A 21,534-nucleotide genomic window follows, 5' to 3' on the forward strand; every position below is an offset into this window, starting at 1 on the left:
TATCTTTCAACAGTTTTCCAGTGCTACCAGTCATACAGTCGTTTAAAAGATTTTTCACCATTTGATTAAACATTTGGATAAAAGTTCAATTTCCTATGAAATATCTCTTTCTTTGCTCGTTCTCACGACTCCCCCCGCCCCTCCTCTGCAATTATCCTACTTGTAACGAGTGACGCTAACTCCCATTAGCCTTGCTTGATTCTCGCACATGTACCCCCTGAAAAGACAAGCCACTTTGTCAGCATGTAATGTTTCTCTGATCTCTTTATCTCTCCTTTATCTCTCTGTGTATTTGTTGCATGCTAGTGCATTAGAAGGAGTTCATCAACATGCAAATTGCCCAAAGGTGAATTTATTTATGCAAATGAGAGGATACACTGGCAGCCTCCGTGCTGTACTTGAATTTGGTTTAAATGGCTGGTAGCTGGATTGTGAGACTGTGGCACTATGGGAGTTTTTTTTTTTTTCTTACAAATCTTTTAAAAAAGTCCTGAAGATAACTTGGGTTTCGGTTCTAGTAGCCGCTCTAAATTGTTGCAAATGATTTTGGTGTATGGAATTTAACCTGCGTGTCTTTCACAAGTAGCCATAAAAGGAGTATATATTGATTTCCTGCTGTTTGATCTTTTACTTTGGCCTGCGGTCGGTCATTTCCATCCTCTCTTTTCTCCCGCTACGTATTTACAATCTCCCTTTGTCAGATAGCATGCGCTGATTGTCATCCAGCCGTTTTACGTGTGTTTGCTTCAAAAGTTTCACAGATGTCTTCAACTGGAGCCTCTCAGCGTCTTTAATCCAAACCCTCAGAAAAATGTGAAACTTGTATAACTTGTATTACAGACTGGGATCTCTTCCAGCCTCTTTGATTTGAAACTCTTTGAAAAGATGAGCTCGGATTCTGAATATTACATTAGTTATCTTTTATATTTATTTTGCCTGCTTAGTGTCGTCATGAACCGGAACTCTTATCCAAATGATTTGCGTAAGTCGTTCCCTCTTCTGGTGACTTGATAAAGGTTTTTTTTTTTTTCTTTTTCCCCCCTCCTGACATGCCTCGTTAAGACTAGAAAAGCAGACCTGCTGCTCCTCCTATGACACACCACTCCAACCACATCTAACACATCGTCGATGCCGCGTTTCGACCTTATGCTGATTTATTGTATAAGAGGTCATCACTCTGTAGAGGGTTTCCACTTTCTATAGTTCCGGCTGCATCTGGCAGAGGAGACTCTTTGTGTAGCTAAGATTTATTCATGAGAATGGCAGCGATACCAGCACAACCATCTATATACAATTCACACAATGCACTTAGCTGAACAGTTCACCCATAGCAACTCAAGCTGGTCCTCATATAAACATGCAAATGCACTGCATAAACGTGTTTTATTATTGAATGTACTTTTTTTTTTTTTTTTTAATGAGATTGGTCTTTATATTAAAAGCTGGATTGGCAAAAAGCACATTGAGTGGGTACTCCTGCATCTGTAGTTGGAATCCACAGCCTTTCTCTGTGGACATTATATCTGTGCTTGGGTTTATTTCGGGTTCTTGAAGTTTCCTCCCACAGTCGAAAAATATGCATATCAGGCCGTTTGCTGCCTCTAAATTTCTTGTGAGTGTGTGTATGACTGTGTCTTTGTGTTTGATGGACTTTCACCCGTCATCTGGCTCGCATCAACCCTCGACAGCAAAATGATCAAAGCAATACAGACGATGAACGTACAAACTAATAAAGTGCCAAGAATATGGTACATCCAGTTGTCCTTGCCAACATTACCCATGATACTAATGCATTTTTAAAACTTTGTTCTCAGCCTAAAAAGCCGTTTCTCTGCAAATCAAAACTCCCACCATCAGTTCAAAATACAACCAAGAATGCGGGCCGAGCCAAGGGAGTGTTTTAATGAAGCCTAAAATAGTCTGATCTTAAACTTTACTTAATTATGCTCATTATAACAGGACCTACTTGAACTTCACTGTATTAGAAAGCAAAATCTTATTTGTATCTCATATAAAAATAGGGTTTCGAGGAGTTATTGCCTGAGAAATGCTTTCAACTGCTTCCTGTTAAAACACGAATCAACATTTTAAAGTGAGGCTTGGAGCAGAAGTCTACTTGAGGTAGGGACGTCTGGCAACTGCTGCTCGAAATTTAATTTAAAGTGATAAAAATCCACTTTGAATGGCAGGGGAAGGCCTGCTCTTGTCCACTCTTGGCCTGTGAAGGCTTGCTATGGGGGAATAGTTGGGTTTTTCAAGATTGGCACAACTGGCACACATGCACAGCGCTGCTGTCTAACTGGGTGTGCAAGGTCATGGCTACACAAGATCAAACACTGGTGAGCAAACAAGGTCATGTTGCCTGGGAGGTGGCAAAGAAAAAAAAAAGTGATTTATTTAAATTTGTACTGAAGCTGGCGAGAGGAAAGTAAGAAAAGCAGGCAGAGATTTCCTTGAGATGAGGTCAGAGTTAATATGTACAGTGTATTCGCTGAAAGAGGGAGCCTTTGGAGGAGATAAAAGCAAAACAACAAGCATAAAATGAGCAAATTTAAAATATAACAGCACTTTCAGGATGGCAAGAGAGCAGAGAGGGGAAAAAAAATGAAAGCCAGTCAGAGAGTGTGAGAGAGTGAGAGTGAGGGGGGTAAAGTGTTACTGTAATTACATTTTCTACCAAGGAGAGCGTGAAGCCGAGCAGAATAGCCTCATCAGCAGAAACCTGGGAGCCGCTCACCAGTCACTGTTCGACCTCCGACCCCAGACTGTCCGCAAGCCCGTGGGCTCACAGTCCACCGCGGAGAGCAGGAGCGGCTCGCCGCCTGGGCTCCATCCTCAACTTTAACCAGCGGTGGGAAGGAAGGCGAGAGTCATCAGTCAATCAGTGCCGGTGTGACATGTTGTTCACTTCACATCACTGTTCATAGCTACACCTGCTGCCTGCCGAGCGGCCTTCCAGCTGGGCAGCATCGGGTTGGAACCTGCAGTTTTTTGCTTTAGGTTATGTTGTTCACACTGTGGTATTTTTTTCATTTATCTGCAGTCACTTTATTTCTCATGGGGTTGAAGTTGATCTCAGCTAGGTGAATGTGTTGAGCCTAAACTGGTTTATGAGGAAAAAGTGTTTAGTTGGACCAGAAATTAGTTGCCGGAAGGATCTGTACTCACCTCGACGCCACACTTCTTTTCTCCTCACCCCATCGCGACAACTCCCCGTGACAAACGGTCGTAACTTTTTTACCCCTCCTCTTCCTCCTCCTCCTCCTCCTCCTCCTCCCGGCACTGCACACACCCCTCCCCCCTCTCCACGTTTGGCGGAGTTGCTAATATTAGGCAGAGCAAGTTCATTAGTGTGATTTAACATTGTCTAAAGTTGTTCCAGTCTCTTCCCCCCTCTGTTTGGCAGCTAGCTAAGATCTGTCACCGTGATGCATCCGCCGTTAATGAGCTCGCCTTGTTTATGCTTTTACAGCAGCATGTGATAATTAAACTGCGGAGAGGAGTGTGAAATAATAGCTTTGTGTTTACTTTGCACCCCGCTCATGTGGTGGAGTGTGTGCGTAATTGTCGAACATGCGTAAGCCAGCAGCGGGGAAGACAGGTGCCATTCAAGTGTGTGTGTGTGTGTGTGTGTTTTGGAGTGCCAATGTATGTGGAAGTTCTCCCATAATGTTTCACCAATTAATGCTTTATTAAAGCGATAGTTTGGAGTGTGTTTGTCAGTCGACTCTAATTAAGAGCACAGAATGTGAGGGGAGAAAAGGATGCTATAGTTCCTCTCTAACCGGCTTCTCTCATAGATCCTCTGACAGCTCTATAATTACAGCTCTATTATGAAATGTGTTCACCAGAGAGTGTGTGTATGTGTGTGTGTGATAGGGAGGAAGAATAAGTGTCATGGGTTTGATAACTGAGGAATAGGCAGGCACTGAATACTGAATGCTATTGTTAATCTTTTGTTATGTAAAGGAAGCATAAAACAAACATTTATCAAGACGAGCGAAGGGAGCCGAGGCGGCCGTGCCGCAGCGAGTTTCCCTCTGACATTTCAGCCTCTCAGCGAGCGCCCCCGCCAGCGCGCCATGTCATGACACTGACACCGACACCTACGTTTGAACCCCACACCGTGACCATATTGCAGCCGCCTGACGCAGCATATGGCCCGCTCTCTGCGTGGGTTTTATTTGGAAGGAAGACATAATCTGAACCAATTACAAAGGGGGTGAAAACAAAACATTCTGTTTGGGGAGAAGGAGACAGATGTGGGGATCTTTATATCCGGCTGATGCTTGTGCGTTTGCAACTTACAACCGAGTCCGTTTGACTGCCGTTTGAAGTGGCGGCTGTTGGTGTTTCTGTTCACTGGAACAGCTCACAACAGCACACAAGTAGACCCTGTAATAATTTACTCAGCAACCCTTGAAAGCCTCAAACGATGCTTATTTTTCCACAAGAAAGTTTATATTTGAATATTCCCTGAATGCCCCTCAAGCTGGCAGTCAGTGGACTGTATGATTTATTAATGCCTCTTAAAAGCCTCACATTTTGACTATTGGTTGTTGCTAAAAGTTTACCGATGTTTCCTGAATGCCTCATGAGCAGACCACAACTCATCATGCCTGAACAAGTCACAAGCAGAGGAGGCAAATATCCCTTAAATGCAGGCATTCTTTGTGTCATGGTTGTTACTAAAATTAATCTTTGTTCTTTAAACGCATCAAAAGCAGAATGTCAGTTGACTTATACTGATTCAGGACTTCGCACCGTTAGTCCGACACACACAAACAATGGTGACAGCTGCCATACAAAGTGATCGACCTCGATTGGGAGGGATTCGCGGTGCACCGTCTCGTCCAAGGACACTCGGACACATTGACAGGCAATGCCTGATTGAACTGCCAATAACGAGATTGGAAGAGAGACTTGTTTTCCCACCTGAGCCACCGTGAGCGGAGAACCTCTGCATTCAAAAAAAGACCGTTTTTATTACAGGCTGTTATAACACGTGTATTTAATCCACTTGGAAAAACAAATAGTTTTCGCTAACAGCTGAGTCGTGTCTGAAAGATACCATGAAAAGAAAAACTGAGAGGATTCAGCCCAGAAGCTGAGACAGGTTGTCTATCTCCATTTCCGCCACAAACTGAACTCCACCATCATCTGACGCATGTTTTGACAACATTTTGACCACACTTGCTCCTCTTTGGGTTTCTTCAAAGATTGACTTTGTGCGACAGGTTAGAGGTCAACAAAAAACAATTTCCCTCCGCTCCTCCTTGATGCCGCGATGTCAGAGAAATAATTATCTCCCGCTCTATATGTTGGATATACGCGCGTCTTCTGTCCTCGCCCCGGTGATGCTAATGACCCGTTTTGTATACACTCGGCTCCTCACCAGAGCGACGTGCAATTGCCTCGGAGCGTTGTTTAACAATACAATTACACTTCCGCCTCTCATCCCTGGATTGGTCTGTAGCTTTTCTTTGACAATTTTGAAAGCTCTCTAATTATATTTCTATTGTAAGCAAAAGGAATGCGAGTGTTGAGCAGAGTTTGGAAGTCTGCTAAACACGTGTTGCTGTCACCTTTATGATAACTTTATTGCCTGTCTTTTGCGTCACTGCTGTTTCCGTTTCAGCCTGCACGGAAATGAGTGCAATTTGAAAGTGTTTGTGTTAATTGGGCCGTTTCCTCTTGTTTGTTTTTTTTGGCAGAGTCCGTGCATCGCCACATGCAGCACTACGAGGTGGAGTACCTGCAGTTTGCCTTCCGCTGGATGAACAACCTCCTGATGCGGGAGCTGCCACTGCGCTGCACGATCAGACTGTGGGACACCTACCAGGTACACACACACACACACACACACACACCAAAGCGGCGAGCTGCTGCCATTGTGCTTCCTTTGTCTTATCTGTTCACTTTATTGTTTTCTGTGTGGCTCTGCATGAGATCCCAGAAATGGGGGAAATTCTCTGGTAATGACATCTCTGATTGCCTCAGAAGCGAAGCGTTTTGTGTTCACCTCCATTACATGCCAGCCAACGCAGCAGTGCGATGCAGAATAATAACACTAGTGGTTTTTTTTATGAAAGATTTCAAACATTTCGGCTCCCTCTCTGATAATCTTAATTACACAGAGCTTGTGATGAAGCGCGACTGTCACCGGATCGCGGATTCTTTGGTCTTCACATTTAACTGCATGAGTGTGCATGTCCACAGAGACAAAACAGTTTTAATCATAACTATATATATATATATATATATATATATATATATATATACATACATATATATATATATATATACATACATATATATATATATATATATATATATATATATATATATATATATATATTGTATTGGATAAGAAGCAGGAAAACAAAGCTTTACACCTATAAACTTTTCATCACTGTGGTCCTGAGGAGTTTTGCTGTATAAAAAGGTTCGCTAGTGTAACACATATGTAACCCCCAGTAAAAAATACACAGTAACATTGTTGAGCTGCCAAATTCTGTTAAAGTTTAAGTATCTTGAATAACAGGGCAGAAGCTGAAGTCGAAGAAGAAGTTTTAGGGCCCGGTCACACCGCCCGAACTTTGCTGGAGCGTCCCTGGAGCGGTGAAAAAAATCCATCACCGCTCGTAACCGTTCACCACCGTTCACCACCGTTAAACAGAAGTTGGCCTCTGTTAAAGCAACGCCGTGTACGCTCGGCCACCGCTGGTGTTAGCGGAGGGGCCCTCCCACCGCTCCGAAAGTTTTGAGCTGCACAAAATATTCCGAGCGGTGAGGAGCGTTGAATTTTCCGCCCTGGCAACGTTCACCCCCGCTCCACCAACGCCCAGTCCAAGTTTGGCACCGCTAGACGCAAGTTCGTGGACGCTCGGGTCCGCCAGGCCAACGCAATCTAGGACGCTGGACCACCGCTGCTTCGCTGCGTTGCCCGGGCGGCGATTAAACGTTTCTCAAACGTCGGTGGAGCGGTGGGAAGCGTTCTCCGAGCGGACACGGGGTTGGTGGAATAGTGGAATGGAATAATAAATGAAAAAGGTTGAAGTAATATATATAAAACAGTATTTTTTTCACAGTTGTTAACACCAGAACAGCCAAGACGTTCTGACAGACCTTTTGGGTTTTTATAATTCAAATAAATCTGTTAAAATAATTCCCCTGTCCTCTAATTCTTTGACTTTTCCTAAATATGTGTCTTGTATGTTTTTCTGAAGCAAATAAGGTTTCTGAAGCAAATAAGGTCCTAACAATGACACACACAATATTACAAAGCATTTATACCCCCAAAAAATAAAGAAGACGCACTTCGTGTTGCTTTTTTTCTGCGATTGATTTGTTTTGGTTCATATGCGCGCATCTGAACAGGGAGCTAGCTCTGACAGCAGACAATCGGCCAAAAATATCAACCAAATCCCCCCCCCCCCCCAAAAAAAAAAAAAAAAACAAAAAAAAAAAGACAATAAAAAGAGGCATAACAGAAGCTTCAGCAATGATACAGGAGGTCAGTGAGGGGGAATCGGATGGCGGAGACGTGTCGGACAGAACCTGCAGCAGCGCATGAAGCGCTCACGCGTCACCTCCAGGTATAGAGAATTACTGTAGGCTGCTGTCAGTTTACAGCTAAATAATAATAACATAAAATGGTGTGAAAAAAATAAACTAATGTAATAAATCTCTACACAACAGTGAACACGGTAGTTGGAGCACTGCAGCGTCTCCAGATGTGCCTGTTACAGATTCAGGTAAAATATTATATCCTCCATCAAAGTACAGCAAACCAAGTGTTTTTCGTTTCCAAAAATTAATTTGAGAACGAACATATTTTCTAAATAAATACCTTTGTCCTGTGGAGCCTGCAGTTCCAAAATAAAATGAGCAGGGTAAGGACGGACCGTGTGGGGGGGTGTCCGTCCTGGTGCGCAGCCGGGGAGACTTATTTTACTAATTTTAATATGTTCTTGATTATTATTGACGGTTAATAACACAACTGTTTTGTGTGTGTTGGTGTGTGTGTGCGTGTTTATCAAGGAAACGAGTGTGCGGAGTGTGAGAGGTGACGCTGCGCAAATGCACTGTAAAAAGTCAAATCAATTTTAAAACCTGATTTGAGGCATTAATACAGCAGACATGAGGCATTAAAAGGTTTGCTGATCCTCTTGACTTAATATTTTGTTTATTTATGTTAATTTCTAATACATTAGATTACAGAAAAACAACCTGCTGCTGTGCTCCTGCTCAAAAACACGAAAAAATGTATGATGGTCTGACTGATCGTTGCAGCCTTTGGAGGGGGTGTAACATCAGCGGTGGCCGAGTGTTTACGGCGTTGCTTTAACGGAGGCCAACTTCTGTTAAACGGTGGTGAACGGTGGTGAACGGTTACGAGCGGTGATGGATTTTTTTCACCGCTCCAGGGACGCTCCAGCAAAGTTCGGGCGGTGTGACCGGGCCCTTACTGACAATTCTACAGACATAAAAAAAAAAAAATCCACAAAATAAACTCTGGTGTCTCATAATGTTTCGACTTTAAGAAAGAACGTTATTTTGCTTTGGAGCAGTGTTCAGCTCTTTTATTTTGGCAGTGTGCTGGTACGAAATTGTCAAAAACTTGAACCAATAGCATAATTATTAGTGCATCTACATTGGTGACTGGGTCAGTTGATTCGACTTCGACATTATGGGCCAACACAGCAACAATTATAGGGCCACAAACACTCCCAGTTTCATCTTGTGTGGGCCCGAAACTCACCTTGACAGCACGGATTTGTTTGACTAGTGACAAACTCAGTGTTTCCTCTGAAATGTTTACCTTATATTTGGTGGTTTGGCCACATTGGAGCTTTTTTAGGCCGATTTTGGCCCACATACCTTATGTTTGACACCCTTGCTCAGCGATCAATGTTGAGATGATGTTACCTTCAGTCTATTGAATATTTTTTTGACATTCATGGAATCTGTAAACTAAAAGTATGACTCATTGCATCTTTAAGGACAGAGAGATTGTGAGTGTGACTTGGCGCTGGAGTGAGGGATTTATGACTGAAGGATTGTGTGAGGAGGTGATTCATCACTGAAATAAAAGCAACGGTGGAACAAAAGTTTTAGTGGATTGAACATATGTTTCAATTCTTACTTGACGAGCACTACGCTCTTGAGCGTGCGCGTGTTGAAAGTAAAACCTGTTACTTTTGACCCAGATGTGTAAACGTGCGAGAGAGAAGCATTCCTGATCCCTTCCAAGCAAATTGGGACTTGTTGCCCTTTGACATTCACACAGAAATGAGGAGGCAGTGTGTAGCGCGTGCCGGACGGTTAGCCTTGAGCGAGGCCTGTCAATACGGCCTAATGTGGGCCATCGATTCAGCGATCACGCCGGAATGTGCGCTGATAGTCAAGAGGGTGCTCGAGCTCAGTACGTGAAATGGATTTTCCAGTTGACGCGGCGTGTTGACAGCGTGAGACGCGCAGAGCTTCTGACGAGGAGAACGAAGTGTTAAAAAGAGCTGCCAGCTGTGCCAGGTGTTTGCACAAACATGTATTTTTGTCTTATCTGCTGGCGTGGAAGCCTCGGTGTCTGCCCCGGCGTTCCCATCCAGCCTCCTCTCAGCAGCCCACTCAATAAAAACGTCCCTCCTCTGCTTTTACTGCTGACTGTGTTGTAGTTTGACTCCATTTCTTTATTCGTTGTCATACCCTTTCTGTCTTGGTGGTTAGTCATTGATTCTTTATAGATGTTTTATATTTGTGGGTATTTATTATCCGTCTGACCCTAACCCTCGCCTCGAGGTTAGAGACTCATACTTTGGATCGATTCACAGGTTCGATTCCCACAGCAGACAGGTCACCACTGTGGGTCCTTGACCCCTGACCCCTCCATCAGCTGCCCGGAGCGACAGATTTCCCAAAGGGGATTGTGAAAATATAGCTGGTTTATCATTTCTCATTCTTCTCTTCTTTTCTTGTTGATCTGTTTGAAGTCGTTTTGTGTCCGTTTTTTCAAGGATTGCGTTTTCTCTCTTTTTACTCCATTGTTTCTCCTTCTATTTGTTGTTTCTGCATTTGTTTATTTATTTTTGGTCTTTTGTGGGCATTCCTTAATTTTTTTTTCCATTTTTTTTGTGTCGAGGTTTTTTTTTTTAGTCTTTGTCTTTTTTTGTGGATTTTTTGTGTTTCTCTATTGCATTGGTTTTCGTCTGTTTTGCTCCCACATGTAGTGATCCAGTTACCCTTTTTGGTCTTTGTTTTGCCTTTTTGGAATTATTTAGTTTTTCTCTGTCAGTTTTAAGATCTCTTTCAAGTTTTTTCTTGTTTGGGCAACTATCCGGTGTCTCTTCTCGTTGTTTCGTGTCTTTAAGGATAATTCAGAGTTTTGTGGTCATTTTTATCATGTTTCTTTGTGGTTGTTTTATGTCTCCCTCAGTGTCTCTCAGCTCAAACATCCTTTGATGCTTCTCACTCTTCATCATGGCGGTATTGTTCCTTGTCGTCTGTCCGTTTGGCTTCATGTCTTTTATGTTTCCTTTACTCTAAAGTTAAATGTTTTCAAGTTGAACTCTGAAATCCGTCCTTTCCGCGACTCTGAAGCAACAGCGTGAAGTGCAGAATGCAGCAAAGTGAGTGAAGTTCACATTTTGAAGTCGATTGAAGCTGCTCCCAGTTTGCACCAATGTGACCAAGTCAAACGTGAACTTTGATCAAGTCACAGTAAATAGAGAAGGATGAAGGAAAGAAGGAGAAAGTGGTTGAGAGGAAGCTCATTTTTAAGGGAAGGGCGAGAGTGTGAAGTGGAAAAGTGTGAGATGCTATACATAGATGGGTTTAAAAAAGGATGAGAACAGGTAAAAATAGAGGTGAACATGAAGAGAAAGATGAGGAAATGTCAGAAAATTCTACACGGACATGCCGGAGCTATAGCTGAAAGTGCATGTTCCGATTTCAACAAACCATCGCTTGATTTAATAAATATCAAATGACGCTTGTATAAATATTTATTACTGTTGCCGGACTTTTCAAAAACATGAGTTGCATTGCTTCTGGCAGTTGAAGCCAAACAGCATCAAGCGATGCTTTTTTGACACCTTCCGGTTCGGTTTTAACCTGGTTTGTTTTTGCCACGTGCACGAAGAGCATTTAAATTTCATCATAACCCCCAAAGTAGAAGTAAAACTTTTTCCCCGTTGTTTATTATATTCATTTCTGCATTTTAATCATGCAAACTAGGAAAAGAAGAAATCTCAGTTGACCCATGATTTGTATGAATCAGTCCCCTGTGGTTTGGCATGAATGTGAACCGCAGGTTAATTGCCGAACTGAAGTGTGAAGTCCAGTTTCACTGCTGCTGTTACTTCGGAAACTTATAATTTAGCAAATTGCAATGCCGAGTTGCCGTGGAAAAGAGACACTTGAGTCGATGTCGGCGACAGGCGTGATGCAGTTTAACAGAAAACACTTCTGCCGGGAGTCTCTTCTGTGTTTTGACATCGCAGCATTAACAACACGTGGCAGGTTTCTGTGTTTGAGCCATTAAACAGGATCCACAATCCACTATTATGTGACTAAAGCTGACAGAAAAACTGAAAATTTGCAGAATCTTCTTCAGTTTTTCCACACAAAGCGTGAGATTTGAAGCGGAGCAAATATCCACACATTACTCATTTATTTTTTATCAATATTCATTAGAGCAAATGTTTGTTTTCTGTTGTGGAGTTAAAAAATAGAAAGAGAGAGATCAATCCAACAGATGATCAGACAGTTTTCCTCGAGACAAAATGTTCCTGAGAACAAAAACAGAATTTACAGTCATTTAAATGGGGGAAATTTGACTTTTATAAAGACCATCGACTGGAGTTTGTTGTGCTTTTCAGAATTAATTCATATTGGCACAAAGGTTGTCTTATAATAAAATTGTTTCATTTTCAAGAACTTGTAAAGATATCTTTATACACAGCTTTTGCCTGCATGAGCAACAATTACACACCCCTGTTTCCGTCCTTGCACCTCCAGAAAACCTGTGAACATGTATATCACTAATATCACTCATTTTTTTTGCCTCCAGCCTAAAACTTTTCCTTTTTTGTGCAAAAATTATTCAAATAATTTCAAAAAAGCACTTAAACACTGAAGTATTTTGGTATTATCTACTCTACAAATTAGTCCGTGAAGCTAGAAAATGCAGAGAAACATTTTGCGCAGAAAACACTGCAGTCCTAAAGCAAACAAACACACCACCTACAAATGTCTTCACTGACACAAAGGAAAATATGTTCAATTTCTATGTCTGCATTTTCATGGAAGATGACAAGTAAAGCCAAAATAAAAAGTTCTTGATGTCTGTGCAGCCACGGTACCTTTTAAACTTCATGCTCCATTCACTGTTATTAACTTGTCCTTGCTGAGTCGACAGGAGCAATCATGACCTTAAAAAAAAAAAAAAAGAAAGAAAGAAATAAACAGCTTTAACATTCACAAAACCTCCAGTGGAATTTCACCACTCAAGAAACAAAGGTGGGCACCTGTGAACAGAATTATATTTTTCCGAGGTGAAAGACGGTTGGTGTAAAACCAGTGGCTCGTCCTTCCTGCTCAGGCTCCTTCCATTAAAGTCACTGGGAGTCCCTGATTTTTATTTTCAGATGAAGAGCGCACTCTGACACTTCACTACACCGAAGGTCCTTTCATCTACGTGTTTGAATGAACCTCCGTCGCTAAAGAGACCGAGCCAGAGGTGGTGAATTGACTTTGTGGGTGGAGACGGGAACTGTGGATTTTGTTAATGCTTGACGTAGGGCTGTCCAAACAATACTCTGGACCACATTGATGAAGTACCTGAACTACGCTTGATTTCTAGGTGAATGGTCAGGCTGAGACCTCCTGCATCAAGTGCTTTGCTGCATATGATGTGTCCATGGTAACGTCGTGCTAGAGCTCAGTGGAAATGGGTTTTAGCTGCTTTTCCCTCCCCGACTCTGAAAGCAAACACAGTTCATGCCTCCTGAACGGAGTTCACACGTTGACGTTGGAACGGAGGAAATAATGACACATATCAGTGCATCCTCACTTCAACTTTTCTGTTCTTATGCAGATATTAAGTGTGGTTTTGGTCATCTTTACTCTTTTCCTTCAGATTTTATTGTAAAATAGAGCGCAGTGCTGTTACTTCTGAGTCTTTGGTAAAAATTGACCCTTCAAATTTCCTTTGAAAAGTTCCTCAGGTTGATTTTTTTTTTTTTCCCACTTTCATGTAGTTTAGTTAGTGCCCTATAAAGGTTGGACAAGTGAAAGCACTCGGATAGAAGGATATCCCATGGATTTAACATTGCACTCTCACTGATTGTTACCCTCAATGCAAGTTAAACACGGGCCTTAAGCCCAGCCGCCCCCAGTCAGAAGAGGTTCAGAGAGAAGGATTGGCTCGAGCATCAGTCAGATTCACACCCAACGAGGGTTCAAAACGATCCTTCTTTATGATTGTGGCGAGAAAGCATGTGACACGCACCAAGTCCGGCCAAAGTTGCTGAAAAAAGAGGCAAGGAATGAATGATTAAACAGTATTTCTGCTTTGTTGTGACTCCGCAGCAGCGTGAGCACGCATTGCTCTGGTAATCTATCCTTTAAATATTTCATGCATTACAATGTCGTTTGGATTGCTCCGTGCACGCACCCCGCCAAAGCTTTTCACACGTGCACACCGTCACTGCCTCCATGACTCAGCTCCCCTCAATTGTCCTCTTTCCAGTTTTTTCCCTCCCCTCATGCCCCCTCGTCTTCTCATCTTCCCTCTAAACTCATCTCAGATTTACTCATCCATCCTTGCCTCTCTCCGCCACTCTCTCACCCCGTCGCTGTCCATCTCGCAGCATCCAGCCAGATTGATTCAATTATGTTCTTTTTGCTTTTTTCCGGTATGTTTTCCCCGGTTTGTCATGCTTTGCCAACCTCTGCTCTCAGGCCGTTATCGTTTTTTTTTTTTTTTTTTTTTTTTCTCCTCTGGCTGGATGACGCGCCTGTTGGATCCACTTTTAACCCCGAGCTAACAAAACACTTTCTTTATTTATGTGTAAATAAAGCTGGTTCTTCCATCCGCTTTCATCCACTATTTTTTTTTTTTTTTTGCAGTGACTCACCACATTGCTGCATTTCCGTTCACCGAACTAGTTGAATCCAATCTAATACGCGCTCAAAGAGTTTGGCCTCACGGTGTTTGGGATGCTCATGATTTCTGGCAATAAAGTGGAAGACCCTGCCCTTTGCCACCACGCCCGTGTGTGTATATGTGTGTGTGTGTCTGCGCTCGGGGAGATTTTAACCTGAGTGCTGTAACGTCTCCGTTGTGGTCTTCTCTCCGCAGCGTGGCCATCTGCTCAGTCGCTCAATCCAACACAAGACGAGACAGCTCTCTCTCTCTCTCTCTCTCTCTCTCTCTCTCTCTCTCTCTCTCTCTCTCATTTTTGTGGCTCTCTTGCTCACACTCTTATTTTGTACTAGTTTTTCTTTGTGTATTGATCTAGAAAAAAAAAAGGGAGGAGAGAGAGAGAGACACCGGGATGAATGATTCAGAGCGGAGCACACACACACACACACACACACACACACACACACACACACACAGACACACACACATGCTGCTCTTCTGCAGCAGACAGACAGAGACACGGACAGACAGGGACCAAATTATCCCTGTTGCGTGGAGCATGAAATTAGCAAGTAGCTCAGTGTGGCAGCATTAGCATGGCTGTTAAAGGGATACCGTGACATTTTCGCCTCCTGAAACGCGGTCTTTTTCCATATGGGCGCTCAGATTTACCAAGCGGGGAGCTGTAGAGCGTCGTTACTGGCCGCGTTTAAAGCCGCTGGGTACAGTGTGACGCTGTTTAAGGGTTACTGGTGGGAGCGCGTGGCAATTTACTGCAACATAGATCAGAAGATTAGTTTAGATTGAGATGAAAAGCACGGACTGAACAAATGAAATGAGCCCAGTAGACAGCTTTTATACATATGCTGCACTCAGTGGTGCCTGCTTGTTGCTCTCAGGTTCTCGACTACGGATAATCACGGAAGAATTTTGAAGTAGTTTTAGTGGCACTTCTCCATCTGCAGATAGAAGCTACCAATCACTTGAAGCATTTAATTAAAAGTTAATGTAAGAAAATCAACTGTAAAGCATGAACGCGCAGCCTTTTTGTCCTCTCATGCTTGAAAGAAACCCTTTGTTTTGCAACCTTAATGTAGCATGTAAAGGAAAAATATACCTATATTTAAGCCACAGGGTTGAATATAGATATGTTTCTACTGGCACTTTTCTAACTAATGGTAAATGATCATGTCTTTATTTCTTTCTCACTCGCTCGAATGTTTCATGCTTTAAAATGTTGTCTTAAGCCAGACACCGCTTCACTTTATCATTTCTCAAAGCTTTTCTTCTCCTCTTTATCTTTCCAAGTGAGTTGCGTCATCGTCACGCCACTGCCATCGCTCCCCCCACGGTAGATCCGGCGCCGTGATTTACAATTCAAAATATTAATTCCTTGCTGTTTTGTGTTTGAATTTATTCTGCCCGCCGCCTCGGCTCTGAGCGGTGAATTACGCACGGGGATACTTGGACAGCTTGTAGCAGTTAATGTCGACTATCACCAATCACTCACGCGGTCATGTTCCTGCTCGTATAATGTGGAAAAGAGCTTTTTAAAAAGCCGGACGCCGCCGGTTCATCAGGCTCCATCTGGGTGATTGTTACATCACTTTAAATCTTCTCCTTTTTCATCTTACGTCACCCCTTCAAGCGCTGTCACCTTTTCCCCTTGTCTGCAGTCGGTTCGTCAGGGTATCGAGTTAGTCCCACATCAGGCCGCTTTGTTTTGGAGGGATGAGACTCGTCAGACAGCCGACGCAGCACTTTAAAGACGCTGTGACATTGTAATACGCCTCCTCGCTCTCCCCTGTCTCCTCCGCTCACCCTTAGCCTCCTTTCCACTCCGCACCCCAGATTAAATCCGCTCACTGTACCCGCGTGGCCCGACTTCCCCCGCCGCTCCCCGCTTTCCTCCATTCTCTCTCCCACCTCCGCCGCCGTTTCCGCCGTCCTCCGATCAGCAGCGCTTGTCAATCAGGGTCTCGTGTGTCTCGGCCAATATGGCTTCCCTGACAGGAGGAGGCTGGAGGACGAGGTAGGGGAGGCGAGTCTGTCAGAGTCACCTTGACTTCCCGTGACAAACTTTATTTTGCAAATCATAATGACGAGAACGCCCGGAGCCAAAGCAGCGGCGGTGGACGGTTCGGGCGGCAGCGAGCGAGAGCGTGTCAGGCAGAGGGAGTGGCGTGGGCGGGAGAAACTGAGGGAGGCAGAAATGACTGGTGGTGACTCTGTCTCCGTGTAGACAGACGAAAATCGTTTGATAGTTTGAGGATTACTGATAGATTAGTCAGACTACCAGTGTTTGGTGCTGTAAGAAAACAGCTAAAATGATTATTTTCATTGCTGAAGATTTTTTTTCTGACTGTCATGAGTATTAAAAAGAAAGTACTTAGGAAGTAGTCAAACTGTTCCACTTGCTGAGTGAGATGAGAAGATCGATACCACGAACCCATACATCAAACTATGATGGGAAAACCAGGAGAAGCATGGCGTAAAAACCAGAAGCAGGAAAAAAACAACTGGCGCAGCTTTCTCCAAACATTAAAAAACCACATCTGTCAACCTGTCTCTCTGCATTAAGACCACAGGAAACATTTGTGGGGAATGAAACTTCAGGCTAGATGGATGTTTTTTTTTTTCTCTCTTTTCCCTCCGTTTTTAAATTCTGCTGACTCTGTTTGCTCATTGGTTTTGTCTCTTTTGGAAACAATACCGTGATAATAGAAAATCTGCCCGAGATGCCTTTGACTTACAGTGAAAATGTTTTCATCAGTACACTTTCTCTGTGATCCTGCCAAGAAGGAAGCCAGTGTAGAAGAAAGATGATTGAATTTAGTTCTTTGTTTTCTAATAGTCTTAAATCTAGAAGTGATCCTCCCTTCCCTTCACGGTCTTTGCTAAGCGAATCTAATTGGTTTCTACCTGCAGTTCGACAGGATAAAGACCAAGAGTGCTCAATCATCTCTGACTCTCAGACGAGAAATCCTGGAACTTTGTCTTTTAACTTTTCAAATTTTTTTTCTAAAAATGCTTATTCTCAATTCTTCTGTTTTGCTTCACAGAACATAGTCACTGAATATTGAGAAACCTAAAGGTTATTATTATTGATGTTATGTTTTCTTGATGGTTATTTAAGCCTTCAGAATTTGGAAAAAGAAACATCAATGAAATAGTTAATTGTCCAGAGTTCATACTTTTACACACATCTATGTAAAACCTGCAGTTCATAAGTTCATAGATTGTGTTTTTCAAATTTTACAGTTGAGTCTTTTCAGTCTGTGCCGTAATAATGCATAGATCATCCAAATGTGGAGATTGCTCACGAGCAGAAGTTGTTTTTGATTGGCAAAAATCCATCACTAATTTGCGAGTTATTGCCCGCAGACATATTATCGACGAAGAGAGGGAGGAGTGGGTGACAGACATTTGTCGAATGATAACTGAAGGAGGGGACAGATTGTGAGAGCAGAGTAGAGATGGAGGCGGGGGGGGGGGTAGTGGAGTGGGATTCAGCATTTCTCAGCCCCTCAGAGTTCAGCAGTGCCCTCGACCATGAACCCACCACACACACACAGACATGACCTCATAGAAAAAAGGAAATTAAAACTTGGTGAATCTTCGGGGAGTGATGAATGTGCTCCTGCATGCCACTCATATACTCACTCATCTGTGGTGTGTGTGTGTGTGTGTGTGTGTGTGGTTGCTTTCACTGTTTGGATTGGAGCTGCGAGGCTAGACCAGAAAGCCAATCCTTTGCCAGTTAGAACTCACTCTCGACGGGCTATTGTGCCATCAGGTTGACATCCTCACCAAGACAGAAGAAGAAGAAATAAGGCTCACGGCTTCACCTCCTAGTAATCATCTCTTTATAGACACATTGTAATTATTTTCATGACAAAAGCCCCAATAACTAAGTGTGCAGTTGAGGTTCCATCTGGTATATAAGCAGGAGAACAAACACAGATTCTCATGATCGATTAAACTGAGTGGGAAGCAAAGTAAGGACCGAAACAACAGGAGACGTACGTAAAGGCGTAGGAGTAGGAGTACAGCCGCAACAATAATTCAAGAAAACATTTCACTTGTTCATATCTGTGTACGCATTATTAATCTGTTTATTCCCGCCTTCCTGGAGGGAAATTCAATTATCACAGTAGAGAGGCAGTTTCTGTTAATTCCTACGGAGTTATGGCTCGCTGTTATACAGCACATAAATGAGCATGGTGCTTAAAGAGCAGCACTTACAGTTGATTACAGTCTCTTCACAATGTGGGAATAAATAACACTGCGCCCTCTGAAGTTCTGTGAATTAGTGGTAAACTGTGATAAACATATTATAAACATTGGAAAGGATGTGCAGCCATTTTTTTTTTCTCACTTGAACCAAAGAAGCCGCAAAGCTTAAAATTGGCAGAGTGTTTTTGTGTGGGAGTCTTTTTGCTTACCTTAAAAGCAACTCGGGTTTTGAAGTTCTGCTTTATTTCAGGTCAGCTGTGCTTTTTTTTTTTTTTTTTTTTTTTCTTAACAACAAAAAGAAAACAGGACATGTTATCAAAGTGGGCACATCAGAGAACTTACTGGTGGAAGAGGAGCTGAGAGGATTTGTGTTTCCTCTCCCAGTGTACATCTGTGTGTCAGGCCGAGTGCATCAGAGACTCATCAGTTGCAATTCCACATCGCTTTCACTCCATAAATTAAAAGAGCCTGTCAGGTGTATCCTGTGTATAACGTGGCTACTTGCCAATAAAAAAAAGGTCACATGTCCCCAAATTAAAATTGCTTTTAATTTGTACGTCGCTAATTTCAACTACGCTTTCAGATTTAAATGTCATAAAGCGTTATTCACAATCCCCTGACTTTCTGTTGCTAGGCAGCATGGAGTGCGTCAGAACGGCTCAGCCAGGAGGGCTTCTTTTCTTTTTTCTTATTTTAATTTAATCCTGACCAGTTATGGGAAGCAAAAGTCTCACAGTTTTTGGTCAATCTGAAAACATGAGGTAAGCAATGAGTTTTGCTGCACACTGTTATTAAAAGTGTCTGTCCAGGGGTGATGAGGTTACGTTGCCATCTCTCTCTCTCTCTCGTATCAGGCTGCCTCTCTCTGCTGTGGGGTATAATAATAATTAAAAAACCTACATACATTTTGGAACAATAAGAAAAAAAGATCTTTTGGGGGAAAAAAAACTTAGTTTATTATTTTGATTGCTGCAACACCCTGAAATCTAGTGATATCATTTTCACACTGCCTGCTGAGATTTTCACTGTATACTGTTCGTGCGGGGTTTTTTTCTCCCAGTTCTTCGTGTTCACGCAAAAAAACTGGAGCTCCAGGCGCGAGCCGAGGCTCAGCTGCTGCAGAGTTTAGCACCGTCACGTCCGCTCAGAGCGGTCTGCTTGTAGCTGCCTGGCTAAACCGCCGGGTTGCTCAGAGGTAATCCCCACCCTCCAGCCGAGCACAATCTGAAGTTGTTAGTGGCCACGAGATGACCTGGAATCGCGTACAGCAGGTCTGCAGTTAAACTCTGAGAAGCTGGCGTGTTAAGATGTGCTTTGGTTGTTCTGTCTTCAGCGGGGCACACACTGAACTCCTGAGTCACTTGCATTCAAAGGGCCTGGTAATTATCCTCCCTCTGATGGGGAATGAATAGCACAGGGAACATCTCATCCTTTGTCTTTCAACATTTTTCATTCTCCCCCGCTCATTGCAGGGTCTTAAAAAAAAAAAAGAGAGAGAGAAAAAAAAAGTGAGCCAGCAAACACAACGAGGGCCTGAAACATAAAGATGTGCAAAGCAAAAAAGGGGGATTTGTATCTGTCTTTGTTTCCGTCACCCAGCAAATGTAAATTTCCACATTGTGACAGAAAAGATGTTTTATATTCTGCTCTTTTCTAACTCCTCTGCCTTCTTTTTCTGTGTATGGCTAAATACATCATCCCAAAACGAGCCTAAATCTTCCCTGAGATGAAACGCGATGAAAGGACGGCGGCAGTTTGAGCCGCACTGAGATGCTTTGCTTACACCCTTAAGCCTCTGTTTGAACAGTCTAACATGCAACTTTTTTTTGTAAATCACCTTCGGTATTTGACACCTCGATTTTCTCTTTTCTCTCACCAGGCTGAACCAGAAGGCTTCTCCCATTTCCACCTCTACGTGTGCGCGGCCTTCCTGGTGCGGTGGAGGAAAGAGATCCTGGAGGAGAGAGACTTTCAGGTAATGTGCACACCGGACACAGGGGGCGCTGTAAACCTTTGTCTTTTCGACTCAGAAGTAGGACACCAACTGGCACACACACACACACACAAACACACACTCCCTCTCTACAGTTGTACAATACAGATTTACACATGAAGGCATACACACTGCATGTTTTCACACCCAGCTGGCTGCGCTGATGGTGATGCACTGTATAAAGCTCCATATCTATGCAGATTGATCCGTGCTGTTGTGTAAAAACAACATTAAACCAGTCGGCCAGGCTGCGGAGTCGCTCATGGCCTACATCCCTCTCCATTACCTCCCCCGGTCATTAACTGCGAGGTTCAAAAGTCGTTGTGAGTGCATTAGTAGATGACAGTAGACAGCTGCCAGAAGGTGACTTTGGTTGCCAAGCTCACAGGGGGACCTGCCTTCTTAACAGTGGCAACACAGTCGAACATCACAGAACAACATCCCTGCTCTTCGGCTTCACTGCTCCACTCCTTATTTTCTCCATCTTCCCTTCAACACTTGTCACTGCTCCCTTTGCTCTCTCTCTGTCTTGTAGCTTTCTGTCCTGTTTGTTGTGGCGGCTCATGTCTTTTCTGTTCACTGCCGGGCACAGACAGGAAACCAAACCTCTGTAATGCAGTCTGAACCTAAATCGTGACTTAAAGTATCAACTGTCCAGGTAGAGGTTCGCTAATCAAAAGGATTTGTATTTAACAAAAGGAAATTTTGTCATTATTTTCAGCAAAATTATCCTTTCAGATCTTCTTGTAGCCCCTGTATGAACCTTGAATACTAATTTCCAGAGTATAACTTACTATATTTAAGCCGAGTTCAGTTTACTCGTGTCCCTCTTTCACCTCACAGTTCTCTCTTTCGCTTATTGTGAACTCGAATCTTTATTTATTTAATGTTGTTTCATCTCACCGGCACACAAATCTACATGCAGATTCACTATGAAAAATGTATTGGTACCTAACAGCAATTCCTCATCCAGTAAGGAGGACCTTGAAACGAACTTCCGTCTCTTGAACCGCTCTTCTGTTTTTCTGTTCGGGGTGTACTGTTGAAAAATGATCATTTTGTTCAAGGAGAACCTATGTTGGCTGCTAAACTTCCATAAAAAATGGCCCTTTTGAACCTTTTAGCAACATTTTTTTTCTTTTTTTTAGATTTATTCAAT

General features: G+C 43.0%; 1 protein-coding gene across 2 annotated transcripts in view; it reads left to right on the top strand.

Annotated features, from left to right (window-relative positions):
• tbc1d22a (TBC1 domain family, member 22a) overlaps positions 1-21,534 on the top strand; it is a 121,082-nt gene that overhangs the window by 81,481 nt on the left and 18,067 nt on the right. For both annotated transcript variants that reach the window (XM_030113355.1, XM_030113354.1), the window contains exons 12-13: positions 5,715-5,842; positions 20,262-20,357. In XM_030113355.1, coding sequence (XP_029969215.1) covers positions 5,715-5,842; positions 20,262-20,357 — 224 coding nt within the window. The remainder of the gene's footprint in view (positions 1-5,714; positions 5,843-20,261; positions 20,358-21,534) is intronic.

Source organism: Salarias fasciatus, chromosome 17, assembly GCF_902148845.1.
Source record: "Salarias fasciatus chromosome 17, fSalaFa1.1, whole genome shotgun sequence".
Lineage (NCBI taxonomy): Eukaryota > Metazoa > Chordata > Actinopteri > Blenniiformes > Blenniidae > Salarias > Salarias fasciatus.